The following is a 21,146-nucleotide window of genomic DNA, read 5'->3' as shown; positions in this document are numbered from 1 at the left end:
ACTCATCTATTAATAATAAAAAATCTTGTTATCTTAATTTCTAAGTCACAATACCAAATCTAAAATAGTTCTCTATAAAAATGAAAAATTTCCAAAATAAACAGGTTTTGTAAGAAATTTTTAAAAAATGCAATCTATTGATGAATTTTTTTGAAAGAATACTCATCTATCAAAAAAATGTTCTTGTTATCCTAATTTCTATGTCATAATCCAAATCTAAAATAATTCTCTATAAAAAAAACTTTCCAAAATAGCAAGTTTTGAAGAAAAAAAATTGAAAATGCAACATATTAATGAAAAGTTCTTAAAGAACACTCAACTATCAACAAATATTCTTGTTATCATAATTTCTAATTCATAAACCCAAATCTAAAATAGTAACCTGCTTATTTTTAGATAAATAGCAATTTTTGTAAAAGTTATTACTTATTTTAAAAATGCAACCTATTGGAGAAATTTTTTAAAAGAATATTTATCTATCCATAAAAATTATTTTTATCTCATTTTTTAAGTCACAATCTCAAATCAACAATAGTTCTCTATATAAATGAAAATTTTCCAATCAAAGCTCATTTTAGTAATCAGAGTAGGAGTCATTGCCTGCAATAAAGATTTTTTACCAGTCAACACCACTCAAATGAGATCCCTGCAATATCCTTTTCTGTCAACCTCTATCTTCTTAATTAGGAGTGACCCAAGTTTGTAACTGTGTTGTGATAGTTTTTGTTTATTCTTCTGTGAGAGAGAACCATTATAATTTTTAAAATGCAGTGTAGAATTTATAAAGGAGCTTTGATTGGATAGAGATACATTGCAATTATACTACCTCGGATAGTGATTTTAAGTGGTATGTATGACATGTACGGAACAGAGACAGTAAGCAAACTTCACACAAACACTAAAGCTGTAACAGCAAAGCTAGACATTTTCTCTTATAGAAAATCATCTAGGTGAAACTGGACCAGAGTCTTCCGAACATGTTATGGAAGAAGATTCCGAGTTGCACCATTCTAGTCCAGCTCGAGAAGATTCAGGAACACGCTGAGCAAGCAGACGGGCTGCGTCTTTCCACCATGAAACCTCGGTTTCTTTCTCCTGTAGTCTGCGCTCAACACGACTCAGAGCAGTCTCTAGCTTTAGTAACTCATCTTGTTGCCTTGCCTCTAGTAGTTCATGCAGCTTCTTCTCAAGTTCATACGGACAGACTCCATATCTTTCATCTGTCACCATCTCTGGTACATGGTTCTCGTTGTCCTACAAACACCCAAAAAATAATAGTTTGAGTCACATCAAGAGCCTGTTCATAGCCAATATAAAAAAGATAAAAAGGTGGTTTGTGTGATACTTTAAGTTTGTGTTGCCTTTGTATCTGATCCTTTGTATGTCTATCCTCTGGTTTTGAGACCTCATGTTCAGAGTTCTCCTCTTGAAGACCACTTGTTGATGACCCTGCGAAAATGGATGAAGCCAGATCCGAAATGACTTGAGGAGAAAACTGGTTACCCCTTGTCTCTTTTGGATATGCATCATTCTTGTGCAATTCTTCTTTGGCGTTTAGAAGAAGCGTCTCCATTTGCGTTCTCAGGTTTGTCATTTTGTCTAGCTCAGTTTTACTTGCAACAACAAGATACAGCAAGAAAGAGCCTATCCCCATTTCCAAAGGTGTTTCTCTGCTTTGTGATTCTGCACAATGATAAATAAAACTTCATAAATTATGATGTAAGTTCTTAAGACAATCCTACTGCTTAATGTTATGGTTAATTAGATGAATCTAGAAGAATTGAGAAGAATATTTAAGATTCAAAGGTTAATATTTTTAATATAATATTTTATATGGTTTAGAAAATTAGGTTAGATTGTTCATAATATAAACTAATGAAGATTGTAACTTATTTTGTATGAGTAATAATACTTCATAAACATATTTGTGTAATTTACTATCATCAACTTATCATAGAACATTAAGCCATTTCAAACTGTAGGAAAGGAGAAAATACAAAGTTCTCACCAAATCTAGGAGTCTCTGGCTTCTCATCCAACGGCTTACTATCGTTGATGCGTTTAGTTGAACACCTCAAGGAAGCCAAATGGTGCCCTCCAATATTATCTTCTTCATCTTGTACCACTCTCTTTCCTTTGGAACTTCGGAGGCCAGAAAGCAACCGAGACACGACCCTCCTAGGCGTGTAACACTGGACGACTATGCAACCATCTCCCTTTCTCCTCCGCGAGTGTCGTCCATGGCCTTCCATTGATTTCAAATCATGGGTTTTGAGGTTTGAGATAGGAGAGGAGATTTAAAAAGGAAGAAGGTTTGGTGGCTGGAGGGACCGAGGTTGGGTTGACATTGATAATGGTGGGAACAGGGAACGATGAACAGATGGGGAAAGGAAATAAATGAGAATCACGAGAGTTGCAGAGATGATAGAGAAATAAGGAGGGAAACTTTGATTATTTGTTATTTGAATGTTTGTTAATTAGGAATCTTCTCCAACCATTTGAAAATTATTTCAAATGAATTTAAACTATTTCAAAGAACATACTTCTACAGATTTCAATGCGTTATATAAAACGATTTAAAAACAAACACTACAAGAAAACACAAGTTTTACGAGGGCAATTTTCCTCGTGACTTCGTCGTAAAAGCAGTGTTACGAGAAATTAGCGAGGAAACCTATTTCGTCGTTATACGTTTGTCGTAACGCATATATCCTCGCTAATTCGTCGTAACGTAGCGAGGAAATAATTTCGTCGTAAAAGCGAAGAAGAATATTTCGTCGTAAAGACCACGTAAAGCTTCCACGTAAGGACGTCGCTAAATTTCCTCGTAAATACCTCGAAAGCCATTCCTCGTTAAAGCCACGTAAATAACTCGAAAGTAAATACTCGTAAAGTAAACGTAAATACCTTGATAGCTTTCCTCGTAAAGACCACGTGAATTTTCCACGTCATTTCCTTGTAAACATTTCCTCGTAAAAACCTCGTTAAGCTTCCACGTAAAAAAGTCGCAAAATAGCTATGAATTTACTTCGTTTCGTTATTTTACAGAAATAAAAAAAATTATAATTAAAAAAATAATTTAAATTATTAAAATTATTAATAAAATTAAAATTCTAAAAAAATCAAAACCAAAATATTTTATATATAAATAAGTTTTAAATTCATAATACAAGAACCGAAATTAAAAAGAACTAAGGGTCGTTAATCGCCCGGTAGAATTCATCACTCCTCGCCGTTACATCCGCCTCGGCATGTGAGTCGTCGGTTGGTGACTACCCGGCTCACCGAACATCTCTCTGTAATGGGCAGTAAGTCTACCTTTTCGAACCTGAGAAAAAAATTTAATTTTTTAAATTTCCGTCAACAGTATATTTTCCAACATTATCCACCTAATCAACACTAAATAACATAAGATCCGTAAACTTATCTAAATTCCCTATACTAACCACCTAATCTACCTAAACTAACCAAATTAGAGAGGAATTAGAGAGGCTTGCCATTGCAATGAAACAGGGAGGAAGTGGAGAGGAAGTAGAGAGGAAAGAAAGAGTGAGCGCTCGGGGTGTATATATAAGACTACATTCTGTCGCAAATTCCTCGTAATTTTACGACGAATTACAGAGGCCCGTGTTTTTTTTTACGACGAAACAGCGAGAGATTACAAAGGCCTGCGTTTTATTATACGAGGAAGTTACGAGGAATTACAAAGGTCCGTGTTTTTTAGGTACGAGGACGTTACGATGATTTTGCTTACGTGGAATTACCGAGGAAAGCTTCCCTATAAATATACCCGTAACTCTCCTTCTCAACCCACACCCAAACTCCCAAATCACACCCTATCTAACTTCATACTCTCAAATCCAATCTTATTCAAATTATAAAAATTTGAGAAAAAGGAAGAGAAGAAGATATTGGAATTTATGTTGGTGAGACTTAAGTAATATAATTGCTGGAAGTCTTGCCACATGTAAATCCAGTATATTTTTTTTTTCTTTTTTTTTTTCTAATTTTTACGGTACGAGGTGTTTACGACGATTTTGGTTACGAGGTGTTTACGACGATTCTGTCTTACGTGGAATTAAAGTGGGCCGCGTTCATCATTTACTTTACGTGGTATTTACGAGGAATCTCTCCTACGTGGTATTTACGACGAATTCGTCGTAAGTTCGACGTTAACATACGAGGAATTAACGAGTATTCCGTTTAAATCCCTAAAATCCAAAACCCCAAACCCCAAACCCCATATTCCTTATCTTCTACTTCATATATTCCAAACCCTATCTTTATTTTCATTCCAAACCACAATTCCTTATTTTCATTCACTCAGAGAGTCTTACGTGGAATTAGCGTGCCCCGCTTTCTTTATTTTTTTTAATTTCGTCATAAACTCCTCGTGGCCTTACGACAACCTTACGACGATTTTGGCTTGCGTGGAATTAGCGTGCCCCGCTTTCTTTATTTTTTTTAATTTCGTCGTAAACTCCTCGTGGCCTTACGACAACCTTACGACGATTTTAACTTGTGTGGAATTAGCGTGCCTCGCTTTTTTTATTTTTTTTTAATTTCGTCGTAAACTCCCTGTGGCCTTACGACAACCTTACGACGATTTTGGCTTACGAGGAATTAACGAGTATTACGTTTAAATCCCTAAAATCTGAAACCCCAAACCCCATCTTCCTTATCTTCTACTCCATATATTCCAAACCCCAAACCCATCTACCCTTGAACCTCAATCTATTCTTTCACCTCAAACCTTATTTATAATATATTCCAAACCCCAAACCACAAGTCCTTATTCATAATTAAAATAAACTTTCACATTACCTTATTCATAAATCAAACTCCCACATTATCTTATTCATAAAACAAACTACATAAAATCAAATACATCAATCGGATACATCAACATTCTCGTCATCACTAGAAACATCGTCATTTTTATTAAACTCGTCTTCAACAGCTTCGTCTGTGGCATCGTCGGTAAGATCTTCGTACTCGTGATTATGTGGATCAATGAGAAGGATGTCATCAATTTCTTGTTCAGGTTCCTCGACTTCATTTATCTGTTCTTCTTTCAATGGTGGTTCTTCTCCACTGATTTCCTAGAGGTGTAACTTTGATCACAGCTAACCAATTTATACCCGAATCTCTCATTCGAGGGTATGGAAGGAAGCTAACTTGGTCTGCTTGTGAAGCTAAGATGAATGGTTCGAATTTGTTGTACCTTCGTCCACTGTTGACATCAACTACACCGAATTTGTTAGACCGAACACCTCTGTTGACGACGGGATCGAACCATTCACATTTGAAGAGGACGCATTTCAGTTTCAATATCCCTGGAAATTCGACTTCAATAATCTCCGTCAAGATCCCGTAGAAATCTATTTCCCCTTTCACACATATTCCATAGTTACTGGTCGCCCGCTGTCTACCATACTCATATGTGTGAAAAATATAGCCTCGTGTGAAATTACGACGAAAATTAATTGGATGGCCAAAAAAACGTGAGCTACCTACCAAGTTGGTGGATTCAAAATTTCCTCGTTAAGTACACTAAAGTATTTCGTCGTAAAGAACTCGCGAAGTTTACCTGGTATTTACGAGGAAATAGTGTTTCCTCGTAAAAGCCACGTCAATTGACATCGTCTTTACGACGAAATTGTTTTGTCGTTACCTTACGACGAAATAACGATGCTTCTCTTTTTCCACGTACTTTCCTTGCAAAATCAACGTACTTTTACGAGGATTATTTTTCCTCGTTAATTATCCTCGTTAAACTTACGTTTTCTTGTAGTGAAATAATAAGCAGACCAAATTTTTACAAATTGTTTTTGTGATAACATTGTCTAAGCCATTTAAAAACTAATAGACATTAAAATTCTCTTGAATGTTCATGATTTATAATTTGCTTATAGTTTTTTATATACAATTTAGTTTCCATCTTTTTCTCCCAATTAAAAGTTATATTTTAAAAAGGAAAAAAAAAAGAAACGCCATTCATTTTTCTAAGGGCATCTCCATCTCTACTCCATTTTTTCCTCTAAAATGAAGTAAAAGTGAATATGGAGTAAAGAGTGCTCCAACCCAACTCCATATCTCACTCCATAATGAAATTTACTCTATAAATGGAGTAGTATATTTTTTGTTTGTTCATCACTCCATTATGGAGTAAGAAATGGAGTAGGGTTGGAGCAATTTTACTCCATTTTCACTTTTACTCCATTTTAGAGGAAAAAATGGAGTTTTACATTGGAGATGCTCTAAGGATGAGAAACCAAAACAAAAGCATTCACTGAAACTAGCTTCATGTTCTAGACTGCTCCATCAACCTCCCTGATATAGCAGCCGCAAGAGCAGCTGTGAACTTTGAGTCTTTCGTTAACGAAGACGCCATTTGCCGAACCAGAACCTCTTGCATCGTTCCCTGACCACTATGAACCAGATCCAAAGTCACAGTGCTTGATCCAACTTGGCTTGTAACATCCCCTTCAGAACCGTTTGGACCTAAGTGGTTATGCGTCCCTTCGTATGTAGCTACTAGTATGGATGGATCCTCTGCGCTGCGTTGCACCTGATCAACATCAACACAAGCCACATAAGATCATTAGTTTCTGAATAAGCAGAGATGAACATTTATAATTGAAAACCAACTAAATGTTTGTAAATTACCTTCTTTTTAACTGGACAAGACGGCGCAAACGAACATCTAAAGTAAGCTCTAGGCGAGGGGTTATCTCTTGTAACCTTTTGTCCGTATTTCCTCCATTGATACCCATCTTTTACTGTCTGCAAAGTAATACAACACTCTGTTTAATTAATTCTTATGCCTCCATAACAAACATAGACAATAATATCGAATATTGCAAAAATTCAGACAAAACACTTACCAAGCTTGTGTCGGAAGAATCAGAAGGCACGTAGACTGTTGAAACATTTGCTTTATTGAAGCTATCAGTAACTGGTCTTTTGCATGAAAGAAGCTGATGATGATCTTCGTTGCTGGAGCTGTTCTCAGTTTTTCCACCACTGAGTCCATTACCAAATCCTAATAACTCATAGGAATCTTGTTTTCTTCTCTTTGTCGGTTGCTCGATCTGATCCATTTCAGGGCTTTTTCGACTCTGAAGCTTCTCCAAATGGTGATGTAGTGCGTAGTAGTTTTCCCAGACTGCTGCTAACATCTCTGTTAGTTTCTTGTTCTCTGAGTTGACTCGGTTTAGCTCCTCTCTTAACTCACTTGCGTTCTGTTTCCTTTCCAAATCAGAAGAAGTCGAAACCTTGACCTCCTCCTTCTGAAAATGTGAAAAACATGATTAGTTACAACAGTCCCAGGAGCCAATTTAAAAAAAAAGATGTTACGAAGGATATAGATCATGCTTAACTCACCGGAAGTTTTGCGGGGAAATTATGATCGAAAGGGTTGGTGTTGAGGTCAAGAAAGGAAGAACAGTCCATTACAAAAAGTATTTTACTAATGTTTTAAAGACACAAACCAAGTCTGGATTTGCTTTCTTTGGTCGTAAGTTGGTGGTCCGAGTGAATGAGTAATGGTTTCTTTATATATACAAAACTGGAAAGACTGATGTGTGCATATTAACATTAAGAAAATAAATTAGTAAATAAAAGTTTTCGGAAAGTCGTTGGCAAAGTGATGCTAAATCTAAAAAGCTGTCTTCGATAAAGTCCGAAGACATTAAAGACTTTGGTGATGGGGTTACAGTGATTGGCTAGATCAATGAGTTTATATAAAAACAAACAAGTAAAGAAGAATCAACAATAGCTGCGGCAGTGTCCCATGCGCCAGAAGAAAGTTTTGGACGTCATTCTTACCTTCAATATGGTCGGATTCGTGTTTCCTTTTAATTATTCTTTTCAGTTTGGTGAAATTTATTTTAAAGATATAGTAGTATAACAGTTACGAACTTTCCCTTGACTCGCTTGACCTACTGACTCTTGGTTCGGAGGTCGGCAATTCTTTTTCTATTATTTCCTTCGTTTATTAATAATATAAACGAATAAGAAACTTTTTCGTAAGTTGTATGTGTTATTGCAATAGTTGTTGAGATAATATTTAAACTCTAGCATTTAATAAATAATCCACTAATTAAATGATTGAGTACAACACTTAATGAATACACTTAATTCATGAGTCGATTCATCTTCGGACTATTTCAAATAATAAAAGATGTCTGATTTGTATGTTGGAAGATCGATGGTTGAGGGATGATTGAAGATGATTGAATCTTTTGGAAATGGCTAGTCCGGAAGCGATTTGGCTAACCGTGAAGAAGGCTCTGTCTGAGTTTCTTTCTTCATCGGCTTTAGTTCCGCTGACGGCGGAAGTCCGTCGCCTCTCCGTTGCAGTGCCGGTGAAAGATGGCTGACTCTCGCCTTGACACGTGTCTCAGGATGCTGGGCGTTTGTACACGCGGTGGGCAAGCTGTCAGTTCCTTCCTCATCCGGTTTTCGTTTTAGGCTTTAGGCCCAGAGCGGTTTGTACAGTCTTGCCCGTTTGTTGGGCCTGTTGTCTCATGTTATGTTTTTGGAATGGGCTTAGTTGAGCTTTTTGCTTTTAATAAAATATCAGTGGAAAAAAAAAAAGAATACACGACAATAACTGTATATATTAGTACAGATATTTTTTTGGAACATATATTTAATATAGATATATTTATGATATTATAACGTTCATCTTTGAACCCTCTCTTAATTTGATTCCTTTTCAGAGAAAGGCATTTGTTTATCGATGGGAAGATGTATAGTAGGACTCGATATTTTATCCGTTAAATTTGATCCGATTCATATTTGTTTTGATTGATCCAAAAATTCTGGATATCCGTAAATTTTTGAATCAAAGCAAATACTTAATCCAAAATATCCGTTAAAATCGAAACAAATCATAAATATTAAAATTTTGAAAAGCAGATATCCGTTCCAATCTAGCAATATATAAATACATGTATATTTTGATTATATTTAAAGTTTTAAATGTATAAAATTATATAATTATTATTTTAATATATGATTTGACAAATTATATTCACATTATTACTTATATAAAAGTATCATATAAAAAAAGAGAAAAAAAATTATGATAATTATAACTTTTTCTTAAATTTTGTGTTATTATAGTTGTTAACTAAATTTAAACTTTTTACCAAATATGTAGATTCACTATTTCTTTTAATTTTTATTTTATATACCATGCAAAAAAAGTTTACAAAACAAATTTGTATCAAATTTTTAAGATTATTTGTATTAATCTAAACGAATAAGATATCCGTAAGTATTCGTAAATATCCGTAAATATCTATTTATTTTTTAGATATCTATTTTTTGGATATTTATATTTTTCTAAAGCAAAATAAAATGAAAATTAGATATCCGTAATATACAAAGTAAATCGCAAATATTTTTTTTAAAATTCAGATATCCCATCCGTGTAGAGCTCTAATGTATTGTGAGATTTAACCAAATTTTTTTGATTTAATCTTAAAAATTTTAAAAATATATAAATATATCAGTCGACAATAATAAAAAATTTGGTGGAGGAGAATACAAAAACGTGGAAATTTTGGTGGAGAAAAAGACAAAGAGGCAGGACCCACACGGGGAAAGGGTGACAAATCTTGACCGGACTCGACCGCGACTTCCAACTTGAGTGAGGCTTTATGGTGTGAACAAGTTGCCACCTTGGGCGGCTCCGACAGGATCGACACCGACCTGTTTTTTTTTTGCTCAAAAGTGAATAGTTTAGTGTCATTTTAATTCAACTATTCCGTTTCTTTCAGCACACAATGAATCAATGGTACAAAAAAATTACTAACCACTATTCAGTGCAGATTCTGAAAGATTTGGTTGTTCCATAAAATTATTCAACCTTTTAAATATGCATGAGTTTTTATTTATGGCCTGTAGGCTGTAGCTTGACAAAGATGGAATCATAGAAATTATTATTAAAAAAATCGTCTTGGGATATTTTTTTCTTTATCGTAGAACTAATTTTAAAACGTAACTGGTTTTTTGATTCCAAACAAAACGTAACTGGTTTCAAATAAGTTTGTTTTTATTTTCCTTCGATCGTAGAATTACTTTCATTTTGAATTGGTCATGTAACCAACAAAGATATTGGTCAGGCTTACCGCTTAACCATCCATTTATGATAATATTGTTGATGAAGAAAATAGTTTGGGCTCAAGGAAAAGTTAGTTAAATAAGTCTTCATGGACGGAAAAGGATCAGATAGTACTTGTGGTTTATTGGTCCTGAATGGATTAATGAGACCTCACAGGCTCACATTATAAAGACCATTCTAAGTCGTCCGTCTAAAACCCTCTCTCTCGGATATAATTCTACATGACGACGTCAACGTGATGGCGTCACGAATCTGCGCCCATTAGCATGATGCAATAACCTTTTATTTTACTGAAATTTGGTGATGCAATAACCTTTAAGATTATATCTTTTGTTTAGCTCTTCACATCTGACTATTCAAAAGCTATCAGAAGCATCATCATTTTCTTTCTTCAAATTTGATTTAAACTCGTACTTATCTGCAATAACTTTTTTTTTTGATCAATCTGCAATAACTTTATCTAACAATTGTGCTCATGTTGCTTATGGCAATGGAAAAAGGCAGTGGCCTCAGGCCCCATTTTTCATCAAAATTTAAAGACCCCTATTTTTCAAAATACATTAGTTTATATGTGTTCTATGATTTATAAATATTTTCCTCTTTGAGTTTATGTCAATGTTTGCATCATTTATTCGTTTTTATACTTTAAATTTAATTTCACATTAGAATTTTACTACACATTGTAGATATAATAGGGTGTAAATTATAGTAAATTTATATGTATATTAAAATATTTCTAATGTAGTTTTTAGAAAACAGAAAATGATATATTGATTGATAAATATATATAGTGCTAGGAAACAATCGTCCTTTGTCGTTCACATGGATGCGGAGTTACCGATTTGGTTTACAGAGTCAACATGAGTCTGTAAATTCTTTGCTGTCAAAAAAAAAAAAAAAAAAAAAAGATTGATAAATTTTTGTTGTAATAATATCTTCTCAAACAACAAAAAATTGCAACATAACTTAGAAAAATGAACTGTATTTATATTTTTCAATCATTTTTCTTTTTTTTTTAATTAATTTTTTTCTTTTCATAAACTGCCTTAGGCCCCAAAAAGCCTGAGCACGGGGTCGGCACACTGCACTTATGAGAGTATAGTGCACGAATGCTTAAAATAATTATAGAATTATTGGAAATAGAGATCACTAGGACCATACAAGAAGATGCTAACAAGCAAATTGATTGACTCGGAAAATTTAACAACGTAACAAATCATCATATATGAATTATAGAGTTATAGGAAAAAGAGATCACCATGACCACAGAAAAGATGCTAACAAGCAATTGATTGACTCGAAAATTTTCACAACGTAACAAACCATCATATATGAATATAGTATGCATAGAAATATATTACATACTATCTTTTTTTTTGAGCAACCTTACATACTATCTTTAAGAAAGACTTGAGTTGATGAAGAGTCAATTCTAACTAAAGGTTAAACGTAATATCTAATGCACGTGTCTCTTCTGAATGGTAGTGATGCGTCCATGATTCGCCAGCCTCGTACGTAAGTAACCCCTACGTCATCCTTTGTGCATCACGCATGCACACGCCTTTTCCTTAGTCTTCCTTTTTTCATCTAAAATTTAAATTGACCTGGAGTGGAATTGTTGAAAAGTTAGGTTTTGTAAAAATTGTGGTCTCTCTGAGATCAACTTCAAAGTTCGAACCCCTCTTAAGACATTATGAGATTAAATTTTCCCGTAGTTTTAAGGGGAAACAAACATACAAGTACTAATAGGTCACAATCTTACGAGCAAAACCCAATCTCAAGAACCAGACCGAACAAATAACAAACCGAAACAACTTTTCCTTTGGTGTTAGTTTTTTTTTCCTAGAAATTTTAATTTTATTAAAATTTCCCGAAATAAGCATTCTTACGGTTACAAAGCAGACAAGGATTCAAGTAAAAGTTGGTACAATCATTGGATTAATAGCTCTAGGTCATCGGACACACAACCAAGTTGTGGGCGCAACTCCGGATCCTTTCCTCATTACCAATAATCCGGTAAGGGATATGAATCCCACTCTACTCCTCAATGAAGTAACCGTAGACTCTGGAGCTCGGATATGAGTAGACACGTACCTGATAAATCTAGAAGAAAACACCAAGCGGATCCTCCGAACACAACACATGACAGTCGATAAAAAGACCTCCATAACCTTTACGAATAGGGACGGTAGAGACCTCACCGGAAAACACAGAAGCTGGAGAAAACCTTTGGTGTTAGTTTCTCAAACCAAACTAAATTACTGGGACTCTGAGACACTTACAAGACTTGAAAAACCATGAGAAGAGAGACCAAATGACAAGAGAGACGTGTAAGCTTCCATCTATATTTTTTAGACTTTTTGACAGCCTCTAGTCCTCTCAGTGTTATGTCTCTTTTGTCTCCTAAACCTAACCCTATAATGTACATTACAACATCTTCTGCCACTACTCTTCTTGCCTTAACCTTAACATATTAATTAATTCACATATAATTGAGAAAGATGTTTAGTACAACATCTCTGCTACTAAACCAGAGAAGTAAGAGACGTTGATAACAGGTTTCACCTGATGAAGATGAAGCGCTTAGATAGAGAGGGGCTCACTCAATAAACCTCAGTGAACGGCCGATACAGTAATGAGAAGAAGGTTGAAACTAGGCATGCGGGTAGGGTTACTATGGTTAGTTCGTTTTGCACGAAATTTGGTTTATTTAAGTTCCGTTAACACGGTTAGTTCGGTTTGCACTTTTGAACATTATATCAATGAGTTTCATAAGTGATTAATCAGCCTTAAGTATTTGCATTAGTTAAGGGCAACAAAAAATATTATGGTATGGTATCGTTACACTCTTGTCTATAACCAAAATAAGATATTGTTTGAATGAATAGAGTTACTACAATATATATGTTACGCAGTGCAAGAGAGCTGAGGAAGACGGTTCCTCTGTCGAACAAGCTCGTGCATGTCTTGCACAATCTTGAACACCGCTTCTGGTCTAGCCAGCCTCAACGCATTCTGCGACATTATCTCCAACTGTCTCGACCGCGGTTCAAACCATTCCGCTACAATCTTCGATATCTCTACTGGTGATTTTGAGAATTCCCCACATCCGTTCTCCACCACGTACGGCACATTCCCTGCCTCCTGCTCTCACATTCATAACCACAAAGTTCAAAAACCTGAAGTGAATATGAAATGGGATGTTTTTAAAAGTTGAAACTTACTTGACCAGCGATGTAACCATTTAAGATTATCGGTAGCCCTCTTATCATAGCTTCAGCTATAGTGCCTGGACCAGCCTGCACAAGAGAAAGCCACCACCACCATAAATAAGAAATAGTTAGTCTAACGTCACTTGTTGTGGTTGAGTACACAACGTTGAAACTAAATCAACTATCGACACCTTATATAGTTCCAGGGTTTGGTTATGTTTGGGTTACCTTTGTTATGATGCAGTCACATGCACCCATGCATTCCTCCATCTTTGTTATAAACCCCTTAACCTGTGACAGAGAAGAAAACCATTCAGTGACTTGCATTGAATTGAATGCCTAAGAATGTTGATTTTGTTTTTAAGGGCAACCTGGACTGGTATTTTCCAATCTAAGGAGCTTAATCTGGTTTGCAGTTTCTTGTTCCGTCCACATATTATAAGAACCTGACCAACTGCTTCACCAAGACTCTCGTCATACAAAGCATCTCCAAGAGCTCTTGCTGTTGCCTCTATAGGACCCATTCCTTCTCCTCCTCCCATTAACAAAACGGCTGGAAGATTCTCATCCATCCCTAGTTCCCTTCTCAAATCAACCTGTGGTTTATCAAATAGATACCATTGAACTTGGATATGTTTGAAACAGCCAAGACAAAAGATTTTTCTAAAAACCAACCTTTGGACGAACTGGTTTCACAAAGGAAGGTCGAACAGGAAGGCCATAGACTTTGATTTGCGATGTCTTAAGTCCGGCCTTTTGTGCCCTTTTCACCACTTCTGTTGATGGGCAATAACATCTTGTCACAAGCTTATGAAACCTAAACATCAAAGACAAGGATCAAGTAAACTTTATTTCTTACAAAAGTGAAATAGAATCTCTAAAGCATGAACGATTTGAATTATAAAACTAACCATGTGGGATGGCAAGTGCTCAAGTCTGTAATAACAGTAGTGAAGACGATTTTATCAAGCAACCCCTTTGATCTAAGGACACGAAGTGGGACGTGTTGCATCAATGGATGAACACTGATTATAATGTCTGGTTGATATTTCATCAACCCTTGTGCAATTTCCCTGTATGTTTAAAGACAAAGTTATCAAATAGACGTTACGATAATGCAAAATCATCTAGTTGAAGGAGTGAGTAACCAAAGCATATAGACGTTAAAGCCTCACCTGGCGATAAAAGTTGAAGTTGCTGCAAAATTTGACTGGTGAATAACGCGTGGAGCCGTACCATAGTAAGTCATTTTCCATAGAGTTCCATGTTTCACCAAGAAATTATAGCTCCTGGGGAGCTGGTTGAATGGCCAGGGTGTGTGATCTGTCCACAAATCCGTAATAAACACCTGCGCAAACACTCTTAAATGTTTTGAACTAAATCAATAAACAATCCACATAATATAACGTACTCAATTTCACTCTCTTCAGCTGATGAGACATTCTAAAGCAACAAAGTAAATCTAACGCAATGTCAAACTCATAAAGTTATCTTCTCACACGATCCAAACATCTATAAACGTTTCTGCAGCAATGTATCCTCATTGATGCTAAACAGATACACAGTTTCACACTCTTCAGCTGAGGCATTCTAAAGCAACTAAGTGAATATAACACAATGTCAAATTCATTAAGTCATCTTCTTACACAAACCAAACAACTATAAACTTGTCTGAAGTAATGTATCCTCATTGTTTGAGATGCTAAACAGATACAGAGTTCGTTATGAAAAGTTGTAAGAATCTCACAGTGAAACTCAGCCAATACAACACTCATTCAAAATCAACAATTTCAGAGACGAACCTGGTACTCATCCCCAAACTCTTGATTAAAAGCGGCTTTAATGGCTTCAGCGGAAGCTCTGTGACCACCACCAGTATCACTCATCAAAATCAAAACTTTCTTGGGCCCATCAGCTTCCACGCCACTCAACGGCGAACCCTCCTCCCCCAGAACCCCACCAGCTTCACTTTCCCTAACCCCACTCTCATCTCTCGAAACGCCAACGGAGGCGAAGCTCTCGGGAACAACCTTATCGCAGTGAAACCTAATAAAGCTATTGAATTCACTTATAAACCTACGCAGGCTCGAGCCTGCACTGCTCTTAGCGTTCAAGCTCAGGGAAGCTAGGGCCTTTCTCGTCGTTCTCCGGGCGGGTAAAGTCCTGGAACCGTTGAAGAACAAGGCATTGGAGGTTGAGAGAGAAAACCCATCTGGATTCGAAGAAGGAGACCGGTTTAGGGAGGCTAAACCGGTGAGACGTGTGAAGAAGCCAGAGGCGGAGGATGCTGATTCATGGGTTGTTGCCGTTGAAGGGTTTTGCATTTTTGATAGATTAGAGAGAGAGAGATTGCAGCTATGGAAAGATAGGATTTTTATGGAGTCTTTTGTTCTTTTTCTACATACAAACAAAGGACTCTGTTTTTTTTTTTTGGCTAAACCGAAGCTTATCCGAATATTCTATTGGCAAATTCTACCCAGCATTCAAGTGACCAATCAGCTAATTTTATGCCAAATGTAAATATCGTGATCGTTTCACATTTAAATACTTTTCGAAAATAATAATATTTTCCTTACCATAAAATGGACGGTCGCCGTAATGACAAAGATCTAACCAAAAATGAGATAAAAGGATATAAAAGTGGAAGCAATTCGTCAGTGGTCGCCGTCTGATCAAAGAACAAGGAAAGGCACTCATCGTGTGAAAGCTAAAAGGTGGGCGACGCATGCCTTTCACATGCATTATATTTATCAAACCGAATTAATTGAACTTATCCGGACTTAACCAAATTAATTGAACTTATCCGGACTTAACCGAATTAATTGAACTTATCCGGACTTAACCGAATTAATTGAACTTATCCGGACTTAACCGAATTAATTGAACTTATCCGGACTTAACCGAATTAATTGAACTTATCCGGAAACGACATCTTTTCTAGTCTCTTCTTCCTCCTCGACCGGCGATATTTGATTGTCGGAAACAAACCCTAGCTAATCAATCCCAGCATCTCCTCTGCTCATACTCAATTCGTCTGCCTTACTGCTCCTCTCGGCTTTATCCAGGTATTGAATGTTTGATCTGAGTTTCTAAGCGCTTTGCTTGTGTTTTTTTCCTGCACTACTAATTGTAAATTATGTTAATGCTCCTGATAAGTTCTAAACTTTGACGAGTCTTTTTATTTCTTATGACGAGCTAAGAATCAAGACCATCCACTGTTGTCGTTTCACTTCATGTTTGTTTGATTGCTGTAAATATTGCTTTGTGACACTAAAGACACGATTTTTAGTTGATGCGGTCTGTTCTGTAACTGTCTTCTATTTGGTGATTGGTGTTCTGTTTATTATCCAATTCTTGTACTTTCTGGTGCCTATTAGGACCTCTGTCTGCTCCCATGTTTGGTTTGGTGTTAATGGTGTTTGCTAACTCGTCTCTTTGCTGTTTCTAAACTCAGGAGCATTAAATTTTGAGCTCTCCTGAAACAAACAAACAAAAAAGAGAGAGAGATGAAGATTGCTATTGAAGGGTGTATGCATGGAGACCTCGACAATGTGTACAAGACCATCCAACATCACGAACAGATTCACAACACTAAAGTCGATCTCCTCCTCTGCTGCGGCGATTTCCAGGTAAAACTCTTATTGAACATTATCTGTTTTTTCCAGAGAAGTTTTTTTTATTCGATTCTGCTTTATTAGTGCAAAAAAAAAAACTGTCTCTAGGCTGTGAGAAATGAGAAAGACATAGATAGCCTTAGCGTACCTATGAAATACAGAGAGATGAAGTCCTTCTGGAAGTACTACTCCGGCCAAGAAGTCGCCCCCGTTCCCACTATTTTCATCGGTGGGAATCACGAGGCTTCCAACTACTTGTGGGAGCTGTAAGTTTCATACTTATTTTTATTGATTATGAACTACAAAGGCTTCAAAATGTGTTCTTGATGGTTGTTTCTTGCTCCTCTTGTAGGTATTATGGAGGTTGGGCTGCCACCAACATCTACTTTCTAGGCTATGCCGGGGTTGTCAAGTTCGGTAATCTGCGAATTGGAGGCCTTTCTGGTATTTACAAGGGGCGAGATTACCGTTCAGGTTTGTTCACTTTGTTTCTTGCTTAGTCTCTCAGAACAAGAACCATACTCCACCTTTTGATTTATGAGTTTGTTTGTGTGAGTAGGACACTATGAGCGGCCGCCATATAACCAAAGCACAATCAAATCAGTCTATCATGTTCGTGAGTATGATGTCCATAAGCTGATGCAACTTGAAGAGCCGCTTGATATATTCCTCTCCCACGACTGGCCTGTTGGAATCACTGACTATGGAGACTCAAGAACACTTATTCAGCAAAAACCATTCTTCCAGGAAGAGGTAAACTTTTAGTAATAATGTTTCTAACTCTTTGTTTCATTTTGGTTCTGAGATGATTGGAACTGAATTGAACCAGATCGAGGCGAAAACTCTTGGAAGCAAACCAGCGGCTCAACTGCTAGAGAAACTGAAGCCTCGGTATTGGTTCTCAGCTCACCTACACTGCAAATTCGCTGCTGCCGTCCAACACGGGAACGATGGCTCGGTGACAAAGTTTCTTGCCTTGGATAAATGCGGTCCAGGGAAAAAGTTTCTACAGGTTCTTTCTTCTCTCCTGTCCACCTTTTGCTTTTTGCTCTTTCAAGCAAAAGGATATCTTATACGTTCTTTGAATGTTCATCAGATCATTGATATAGAGTCAGAGCCTGGACCTTTTGAAGTCCTATACGATGAAGAGTGGCTAGCAATAACACGAGAGTTCGATTCTGTTTTCCCGCTAACACAGAGACCAGCGAGTTTCAGGTATACTATCTTGAGCAAGCTACCTACTAAAGATATGTTTATATGTCTCTCATTCATTTTTTTTTGTACTCACGTATTGTTAAAATAGCTCTGCTGCAATGGATATACAAGAGAGTCGAGAGTGGGTGAGGAAGAAGCTAGAGGAAAGGCAATTTAAACCGTTTGAGTTTGTAAAGACGGTCCCTGCGTATGACCCTTCACAACGTATCTTTGATCCCATACCTGGTAAGTTAAAATGCACTGGATACAGATGATTATTTAAAATAATATAACATATAATTGTTTAACATGTTTTATCTTGTGGAATTGTGTAGAGATCCCACAGAATCCTCAGACACTGTCTTTGTTAGAGCTTCTTGGTCTTCCATATCTCCTTGACTCATCACCAGTAACAGGTGAAAGAACCGCCATCCCTGCTTCACCGGCTCGAACAGGTAATGATTGTGTATTGCATATTCATTTACTACTGCATCAACCACCGATGACAGATGCCATGTGTATTGCAGATTTTCAAACTTATAGTGAAGAAATCCCTATTGATGATGATACTGATGAAATCGAAGATATACCAGAAGCGGAAGGAGATAACATACCACACTAGTAGTGATTTTGTGATCAGAAAATGTAGTGATTTTGTGATCCTACATTTTGTTTTATTAGTATAACTTTTATTTATGATGTAAAAATAAAGTGAACCATTAACTATTTCTATTCATATTTTTTTGTTTACTTAGAATTCATTTTTTGTATATATCAACATGTTATTGTTCAAATACATAATGCTAATAATTAAATAAATAAAGAATAAATATTAAATAATTATAGATTAACGAAGAACAATGTTAAGGAACTGAGATCTATGCTACAACGGCTCCATCAGATATATATGATAATGGTTTCTTGATATATATATTTAAGTGAAAGTGTTCATTTTACCCATTCTATCTGCGTTGTAATGAAACTGCATCAAGTACCAATAATAAATATGCTTAGTTCAATTTACCACAATCAAACATGTTTGGTTGTGTATTGCAGATTTTCAAACGTATGATAGTGAAAAAGTCCATATTGATGATATCGATGAAATAGAAGAGATAATTGAAGCCAAGAACGATTGCACACCATGTTAGTGGGGAAAAAGATTTGGAGACTAAAAATGAGGTTTTCGCTTTACATGTTGATTTATCAAGACTAGTTTTATTTGTGATGTTAAAAAGTTAATCAATACTATTTTATTCATATTTTTATCTATTTCAAAAAATTAATTCATATATCAATATAATATTATAGAAATACATAGTGAAAATCATCGAACAAATAAAACATAAATTTAATGAATTAACAAAATACATTAATGTATTAAAAAAATTATTTGATTCATTTTTAATTTAAAAATTGAATTAAGTGGGAAATATTTGTTATCTAATTTGAAATAAATGAATTTAAAATTGGATTGGTAAATGAGTTGGAAAATTTTTAGATCATAAATCAATATGATTTGAGTGGATTCAACCAGTTTCAATTGAATTAAAACATAATAAAAATTAGAATTTTGTTATTCATGTTGGAATGAGCTTTATATTTTTGAGTTGAGAAGGGTCCCTCTCTACTGTGATTGTGACAAGTCAAATATCTTGGAATCTTGTCATATATCTTGGAATACGTATGTTCTCTCGTTCTTTATTCAGAATGTGTATTAGAATGATAGAGAAAAAAATTCACGCCTCATATTTTTCTGTGTAGGTAACACAGCAAGCTGAATCAGAAGACTCTACGGAAACAAAACTTGTTGAGAAAGTGACTCCTATTCAGAGTCGGTTCTTGTCTTTTCAAGCTTGCATGTACGCATGGATATCACCAGTGTCATTTAGCTTGAAAAGATGTTATTAACTCCCAAATGAAATGAATTGAAGATGGGATTGAGTTGGAGACATGTCCCATTTGTTATGATTACGCTCAACCTCATGAGATGTTTGAAGTGCCGACTTGCTTCCACCGTGTTTGCATTTCTTGCATGAAGAAACAAGTCACAGAATTGGTGCACGGTTGGAAAGCAACACATTGCCCTTGTTGCAAGACAGAAATTCTGATAGAGGACTGCAAAAGCATTGATGATCCGGGACACATCAATATCATAATACACCACAAGAGGAAAGACATGATACACGTAGCTGTCAGACCACAGTCGAACTCGTCCGAAGGCTGCCAACACATGACATGCATGTACTTCTCATTTGTTTTATTTGTGTGTTTACATATGTGTTGCTGAGATTTTGTTTCCTACATTTTGCTTTATCATCGTAAGTTTTATTTGTGATGTAAAAGAAAAGTGATTATTAACTATTTATATTCATATAATCTATCTATTTGGAATTTAATTTATTTTATATATCAACATAATATTGTTAAAATACATAATGACAATCATTAAATAAATAAAACATAAATAATGAATGAACATAGATTAGCAAAGAACAATGTCAAAGAATCTGCAAGTTGTTTCGCTACTATATATTTGACAATTTTCTTTGCTAATATATGTTTCAAGATATGTATTTGAGATTGTTCTTTGCTAATGTATAATCTGTTTTTTATTTGTTTTTATTGATGTTCTATTGTATATATAGGTTACCACAGAAATGATTTCAATTGAAGTTTTGACATTTGTTATAATTGTCCAATTTGGTCTCAGCATTAGGTTCTAATTTTTCTGTGAGAATGATTTAATTGACCAAAATTTGAGCATGAAATTTTGATACACATACATTTTACTTGTGACTTTTAAGAAAAAGTGAATTATTAACTATTTATATTCATATTTGTTTTCTATCTATAATTCATATATTTTATATCAACAAAATATGTGTTTAAGTACACAATGATTTTGGTTTGGGATTGCCACTTTGCTTATGTGGTAAATTACATTCCTCTTGAACAATCTATAGTTTAACAACAATCTACATTTTTGTA

The 21,146-nt window shown here is 35.5% G+C and overlaps 4 protein-coding genes across 7 annotated transcripts; 1 reads left to right on the top strand and 3 right to left on the bottom strand.

Moving 5' to 3' along the window:
* Positions 1-778: 778 nt before the first annotated feature.
* Positions 779-2,584, bottom strand: LOC106420384 (protein POLAR LOCALIZATION DURING ASYMMETRIC DIVISION AND REDISTRIBUTION-like). The gene is made up of 3 exons (XM_013861224.3): positions 2,009-2,584; positions 1,346-1,683; positions 779-1,254 (listed from the first exon to the last, which is right to left on the bottom strand). Exons 1-3 carry the CDS (start codon positions 2,250-2,252, stop codon positions 943-945), a joined length of 894 nt encoding a protein of 297 aa, XP_013716678.1. The 5' UTR covers positions 2,253-2,584; the 3' UTR covers positions 779-942.
* Positions 2,585-5,878: 3,294 nt separating this feature from the next.
* On the bottom strand, positions 5,879-7,711 carry LOC106423274 (WRKY transcription factor 18-like). 2 transcript variants are annotated; one of them, XM_013864058.3, is made up of 5 exons: positions 7,387-7,703; positions 6,888-7,292; positions 6,670-6,786; positions 6,266-6,571; positions 5,879-6,010 (listed from the first exon to the last, which is right to left on the bottom strand). In XM_013864058.3, exons 1-4 carry the CDS (start codon positions 7,453-7,455, stop codon positions 6,305-6,307), a joined length of 858 nt encoding a protein of 285 aa, XP_013719512.1. In that variant the 5' UTR covers positions 7,456-7,703; the 3' UTR covers positions 5,879-6,010; positions 6,266-6,304. The 2 variants fall into 2 exon arrangements, with proteins under 2 accessions (XP_013719512.1, XP_022573757.1); XM_022718036.2 differs by having other exon boundaries at positions 5,879-6,571; positions 7,387-7,711.
* Positions 7,712-12,941: 5,230 nt separating this feature from the next.
* Positions 12,942-15,854, bottom strand: LOC106420497 (monogalactosyldiacylglycerol synthase 1, chloroplastic). Of its 2 annotated transcripts, none has more exons than XM_013861338.3 (8): positions 15,150-15,854; positions 14,523-14,695; positions 14,259-14,420; positions 14,023-14,164; positions 13,719-13,943; positions 13,576-13,638; positions 13,360-13,434; positions 12,942-13,279 (listed from the first exon to the last, which is right to left on the bottom strand). In XM_013861338.3, the coding sequence occupies exons 1-8, from the start codon at positions 15,669-15,671 to the stop codon at positions 13,043-13,045; spliced, it is 1,599 nt and encodes a 532-aa protein (XP_013716792.1). In that variant the 5' UTR covers positions 15,672-15,854; the 3' UTR covers positions 12,942-13,042. The 2 variants fall into 2 exon arrangements, with proteins under 2 accessions (XP_013716792.1, XP_022572737.1); XM_022717016.2 differs by having other exon boundaries at positions 14,523-14,708; positions 15,150-15,674.
* Positions 15,855-16,255: 401 nt separating this feature from the next.
* LOC106420285 (lariat debranching enzyme-like) lies at positions 16,256-18,912 on the top strand. Of its 2 annotated transcripts, none has more exons than XM_048765745.1 (10): positions 16,256-16,412; positions 16,802-16,976; positions 17,123-17,227; positions 17,314-17,435; positions 17,521-17,714; positions 17,791-17,973; positions 18,058-18,176; positions 18,265-18,401; positions 18,491-18,610; positions 18,683-18,912. In XM_048765745.1, the coding sequence occupies exons 2-10, from the start codon at positions 16,882-16,884 to the stop codon at positions 18,775-18,777; spliced, it is 1,170 nt and encodes a 389-aa protein (XP_048621702.1). In that variant the 5' UTR covers positions 16,256-16,412; positions 16,802-16,881; the 3' UTR covers positions 18,778-18,912. The 2 variants fall into 2 exon arrangements, with proteins under 2 accessions (XP_048621702.1, XP_013716598.1); XM_013861144.3 differs by having other exon boundaries at positions 17,070-17,227.
* Positions 18,913-21,146: the final 2,234 nt, after the last annotated feature.

The sequence above is a fragment of the Brassica napus genome, chromosome A3, assembly GCF_020379485.1.
Source record: "Brassica napus cultivar Da-Ae chromosome A3, Da-Ae, whole genome shotgun sequence".
In the NCBI taxonomy this organism is placed as follows: domain Eukaryota; kingdom Viridiplantae; phylum Streptophyta; class Magnoliopsida; order Brassicales; family Brassicaceae; genus Brassica; species Brassica napus.
The sequence above is the reverse complement of the archived record's forward strand: the minus strand, read 5'-3'. Positions and strand labels throughout refer to the sequence as shown.